We start from the raw sequence: 5637 nt of genomic DNA, 5'->3' as shown, positions 1-5637 counted from the left end.
CGTGACGCATCGACCCCCTGCCCAGTGCCTTAGGGTGCGTCATCAATTATTAAACACAAAGTTCAAGCACAGAATAATTATATAAACCCAGCACTTCTTTATACCCAATACATGTCTTCTGTCAGCCTTATATCTGCATTCATGTCAAGCCGTACTGGTGAACGCCCCTCATCTGCATTAATGTGAAGATGTGTTGGTGAGTTCAATTCCCAAGCAGTTTGTCTTTGGTCTTCCACCATAAAATTAAAACACAGGTGAGACGATTAAAAAAAAATCTGATTTAACCAAACTAAATTAAATAGAACAAGGGGAAATGCAATGCAACAGAATGTGCTTCAATGCTGCCTTAGATTCGACTGACTTCAATCATAAAACATCCTTCATAAATAATCCAACAATATCAGATTCACTGAATGCCAGTGACAATTATTTATAAAGAGCTCCCTCTAGTGGTGCCCCTTATTTTAATTTCCCATAATTGCCAATAGGTGGGGATCCTTGAATAAAACGCCAAACGCTTTTGTGAACGATCTCATGCTACTTGTGTGATAGATATGAAATATACATCACGTGATTTAACACATGTTAACGATTACTCCCATAGACACATATAAACACTAAACATTGAATGAGGCATTTTATAAAACAGAATTGTAACATAGCAGACAGGTTTTAATATAAAACACGCGTGTGACACAGTCTGTGCTTTTTTTGTTTTGTCAGCTGTGAGTTCAACCTCGTGTCCACCTGTTGATCCTGTATCACGAATTCCACGTGGTCTTGACACACGCGTTTGTCTTAAAACAAATGCAACACTTAAACGTTTTTTGAAGCATATCTTTTTACTAAACAAACGTCATGATTCGCTTCAAATGTTATTCATCTTACACAAAAAAAACTGCAGAGCGTTCAATGCAACACGCGGAATCCGAACCCGCAGGAGGACGTGACAGCAAAAACAAATACAAGCGGAATATTGACGCCTGCTCGGCCTGCGCAGGGATTGGCCAGGCTGTATCTAGGTCCACGTGAGGTAACGCCCCCTTAAAGACGTCACCGGCAGCCGTATAAAAGCGCTCGGCTGTAGCCCGCTGACGCAGCCGTAGTTTTTGAGGAAAATGTATCGCTTGAGCTTAAAGTCTTTCACCGGATTCGCTTTTAATACTTTCCATTTCACTGTGCCGTTGGAAAATACTTTACTCAAAAGACATTATATTAAAAACTGGTCGTGTATCGGCTGATTTTAGGAGCGGAGCAACTCATTTAAACAAGATGCCACGGGCCAAGAAAAGGAGCGGCAGAGGTAAGTAGGCTAGAATGACTGGAAATCACCGGTTGTTTTTGCGCGGCCTGCGCCAATGGAAATTCTGGGGATTGTAGTCCTTTACAACGAGCGCGCAATGGAGTAAAGACGATAACAAACTACAACTCCCACGATCGCATGGCCCTGCTTTGGTTGACACCAAGGAGTCAATGTCTTTCTTTTACAAACAAAAGAATAATACACAGCTCGAGTCATCGACGGTACATAATGTCTTTTATGTTTTAAAATGTAATTTGTTTTTAAGGGCGGTGTTTAGATTGATAGCGGAGATTGATCTCAAAACCTTGTCAAATTGATTGAAAACCGCTAACGTTATTCATGCAAATAGCGGTTGTTGTTATTTAATATCAACAATAAATGACACGAGAATAAATATAATTGTAAAACAAGCGATCAACTGTAATTTGACGTTGGCTAAATAATTGGGAAATATTAATTATGTTCATGCGGAGTTGCGGCCATCATTTTTCGTTATATTCCTGAAGCTGTCAGTGTGTGTTACTGGAGAGAAGGAAACTAAAGGCCATGCACGAGCCTACTTATATAACACGCCTGCTTTGGGACGAACTGCAGGATGGGAAGTGAGCAGGAACAAATATCTCAGTCCAATGCTGTTTGTACATCAATCTGCAACGTGTTAAATGATCTCCGCCCATCTGCTGTCTGAAACCACTGATCATGAAGGAAAACCGAGCATACTGCTGTCATGCCAACACACATTATGATCCCTGTATCCCAGAATTCTTTCCTATACCTGGACATGTTTACTGTTCTCTTTTGTTTACATGATAAGAACCTGTCCTGACACCCTGTGACCTTGTCAAACGAATGGAGACACTTTGTACTTTCTGTAGATGACTGCGTTTCACAGAGCTGATAAGAGAATCGACCACATGCATGTGCCGTCACGTGAGACACAGTTTTGTAATGACATGAGGGTGACATTGAATTCCACTGTATGGAGACAAAACCACAAAGACATTTCTTATGTCGTCCGTAGAAGAAAGCGTTTAGATTTTGAATGACATAATGAATTATGGAGTACAGTATCTATAATTACTCCAATAAGAGTTATTTCTTGACTAATAAAAGTGGATCAACAAGTCATACAAACACAATGGTGAAGTTATCTGTGACTCTTTTAATATAGTTTGTTTTGCAGGCGGACAACAGGGAAATGTCCTTCCGTTCAGTGATGAAGATTCATCTATTGAGACCCTCAGTCACTGCAGCAGCCTCAGTGAGAGAACCAGTGCACCCGAGGATGGTATGTTGTGATTTTCAGTAAACCTTGAGTACTGTATCATGTTTTGGCACGAGATGATGGCAGGGATAAATGTGACGTTATGATGATTGTCCAACAGCTGGTGAAAGTGAGGAAATGACTCAAGAGGACTTCCAGTATAAACTGAAGGTGTACATCGACAGCACGGTGGATAAGAGGTTTGTTTTCAAGCACATGTTTAAAACTGTAGAATGATCCAGATGATGTTGTAAGGTTTTGGTTCAACGTGTTGACAACCTCCTCCAGCAAACCCCACTGCGGCAGTCTGAACTGTGTAATTGCATTCTCTTTCTAGTGCCAAGACCAGGCAAGGTGCCCTTGACGGACTTAAGACTGCCATGGCAACCAAAATCCTGTACGAGTTTATTTCCGAGAGAAGGATGACCATCACGGACAGCATCGAGCGCTGTTTGAAGAAAGGTTTGCGGTTTTAGGTTTGTGTTTTGAAGATTTCCTCAGCTGGTGGAATGATTGATCTGAAGTTTTCCGCTTGCGTGTGATTCAGGGAAGGGAGTGGAGCAGAGTGCTGCCGCCTCTCTGGCGTGTCTTCTGTGCATCCAGCTGGGTTCTGGAATTGAGAGCGAGGAGGTTTTTAAGACGCTTAAACCTGTTTTTAAGACCATCCTGAATGACGGAACAGCCAACATCCAGGCCAGACAAGCTGTACGTGTTTTGTCCAAGGATGCTCCTTTAAAAGATAAATCTTGGGGATTTTGTAACCATCTCATCTCAAATTATCTTTCAGTGTGCAACAAGTCTGGGCCTTTGCAGTCTTGTAGCTGAAGATGATATCATGGTAAGTGTGGAATGCAAAACTCCAAAAAAAAAAAGATGACTACTTTCATTTTGTCTAAACTTTTCTCTAATCTGCTTTTGTCTTCCAGGATGTGTATGGCACTATGGAGAGCTTTGAGACCCTCTTCACTCGCTCGTACGTTAGGGAGGACGGGACCAGACCTTCTGTTAACCCTCAGACCACACAGCTCCACACCAACGCTCTTCTGTCCTGGGCCCTGCTTCTTACCATCTGCCCAGGCAACCACATAAGAGCCATCACAGAGAAGTACGTATATAGACGCCCATCAGCTCTGTTGTAAAAACACTTGGGTTCAATCACCTCTCGGTTTCTGACATTCTGCCATTTTTCAGACATTTGTCTAAACTTCCTCGTCTGCTGGAGAACGATGAGGTCAACATGAGAATTGCTGCCGGAGAGACCATCGCGCTGCTGTTCGAACTCATCCGCGATGTTGACCCTGTAAGTCTCGCACATCCTGTAAACTCGCAATTTAAAGCCGTGGAATAAATCACAAAAGTTACATTTTAGAACCAATAGTTGAGACTCCCCTTTGATTTGATGATTCACTGTTGAAGTATTGACAATTGTGTATTCAGTCAAATGACCTCAATGCTTTGAAAGCTCTTACTTTGGATTATATCCCTTTATAACAAGTGTCTTGTTGGAGACCATGGTTTTTCCTTACTTTTTATTGCTCTCTTGAGTAAATAACACGCAGCAGCTCTGCCCACTGATAACCAAACAACCTTTTTGGACTTACTTTTAGCAAAATCTCTTACGCTAATTACTGTAATTGTAGCTAGTCCTAGGATGAGTCATTTGAATGATGATGGAATGATCATTGACCTTCCGCAGGACTTTGAATATGACGACTGGGAGCCATTGTGTGAAAAGCTGAATGCGTTGGCCACCGACTGCAACAAACACAGAGCTAAGACTGATAAGAGAAAGCAAAGATCTGTTTTCAGAGATGTCCTGAAGGCAGTAGAGGTAGGGCTGGTTGTCATACTTGGTGTGTAGTTCTGAAACTGACCTCTCTTCTGAAACTGATCCACTTCTGCATTTTGAAACAGGATGGGGATTTTCAAACTGAGACAATTCGCTTCGGGACAGAGCGCATGGTCATTGACAGCTGGGTTAGGAAGAGGATGTATGACATTTTCAGAGAGTTTGTGGGCTCTGGCATGAACTATCATTTACAGGTAAAGCTCAAGCGTTAACTGTGGTTTAATTCTACAGTGTATTGAAGTGAACAACATGCAGAATTTTTCAATCGCAGGCGAACGAGTTTATAAGGGATGTGTTTGAACTGGGACCACCGATGTTGATCGATTCTGCTGCTTTAAAAGCTATGAAGAGCTCTAGATTGGAAAGGGTAAGCGAGGTTTCTGCTTTGTTTTTCTTGTGCATGTTATAAATGCGTTTTGAATACGAGCATGTGGTGTAATCGTGTGCTTTTGTTTCTTTCAGCACCTCTACAATGCAGCTGCGTTTAAAGCGCGAACCAAGGCGAGGAACAAGTTTCGTGACAAAAGGAACGATGTCGGGGAGTTTTGAGATGTTTTTGTAATGCACTTTTTTGTACATTTCCTTATTATCTTTGCATTCCTAGCATAGTCGGAATTACATTTCTTTATAAATGTAGTATTTACCAAACTTAATATTCACTCATTTGTCATAGATTCTAATTTATGTGTGTATTTTTGTGTTGTTGGGTTTATTAGAATCTCAACTCATGATCTTTTGATGTTTGTGTTGATATGGATTGTGTCGTGACTTGCACAGTATTTATGAATATATTGTGTAATGTTATTGTCAGTGGGCTGTACTGTAGTACATTTATTAAAAATAATTATTTAAAAATAATAATAAAACTGAAATCCCCTGTTTAGATTGGTCTTTTATTAAAGCGATTTCAACAGCAAGACCGAGACGTTGAGAAGGCTTTTAAAGAAACTTACTTTGTGAAGCTCCCCTTACTACACTTCCTGGAATTTACATCCTTGTTTGGTTCATTTACAGTTGCCATGAAGACCAATTCAATGAAGCTGAAATAAACATTGATGTTTTGTAACTGCATATGCGCTTCCTGTATAAACCATGTGACTCATGGGCATGGTTTTGAGGTCACTCTGAAGAATACAAAGTTACTTGAGCCATCTCGCTTATGTAGACTAACAAAAGTGCGTCTACTGTACCTACTGCGTCTATTAATGTAATCGAGGCCAC

The 5637-nt window shown here is 41.0% G+C and overlaps 1 protein-coding gene across 2 annotated transcripts; it reads left to right on the top strand.

The window, feature by feature from the left end:
• The first annotated feature begins 1081 nt into the window (after positions 1-1081).
• Positions 1082-5299, top strand: ifrd1 (interferon-related developmental regulator 1). 2 transcript variants are annotated; one of them, XM_056749329.1, is made up of 12 exons: positions 1082-1303; positions 2487-2591; positions 2689-2767; positions 2905-3029; positions 3115-3272; positions 3355-3405; positions 3494-3672; positions 3759-3867; positions 4264-4398; positions 4482-4610; positions 4688-4783; positions 4879-5299. In XM_056749329.1, the coding sequence occupies exons 1-12, from the start codon at positions 1273-1275 to the stop codon at positions 4963-4965; spliced, it is 1284 nt and encodes a 427-aa protein (XP_056605307.1). In that variant the 5' UTR covers positions 1082-1272; the 3' UTR covers positions 4966-5299. The 2 variants fall into 2 exon arrangements, with proteins under 2 accessions (XP_056605307.1, XP_056605308.1); XM_056749330.1 differs by having other exon boundaries at positions 1082-1524.
• The last annotated feature ends 338 nt before the right edge of the window (positions 5300-5637 follow it).

The sequence above is a fragment of the Triplophysa dalaica genome, chromosome 5, assembly GCF_015846415.1.
Source record: "Triplophysa dalaica isolate WHDGS20190420 chromosome 5, ASM1584641v1, whole genome shotgun sequence".
Classification (NCBI taxonomy): domain Eukaryota; kingdom Metazoa; phylum Chordata; class Actinopteri; order Cypriniformes; family Nemacheilidae; genus Triplophysa; species Triplophysa dalaica.
The sequence above is the reverse complement of the archived record's forward strand: the minus strand, read 5'-3'. Positions and strand labels throughout refer to the sequence as shown.

Bases quoted from the DNA above. Each gene is read 5' to 3' on its own strand.
- ifrd1 (XM_056749329.1), top strand. From the start codon at position 1,273: ATGCCACGGGCCAAGAAAAGGAGCGGCAGAG. The intron at 3,673-3,758 runs GTACGTATATAG...GCCATTTTTCAG, and splicing joins ATAAGAGCCATCACAGAGAA to ACATTTGTCTAAACTTCCTC. The intron at 4,784-4,878 runs GTAAGCGAGGTT...TGTTTCTTTCAG, and splicing joins AGAGCTCTAGATTGGAAAGG to CACCTCTACAATGCAGCTGC.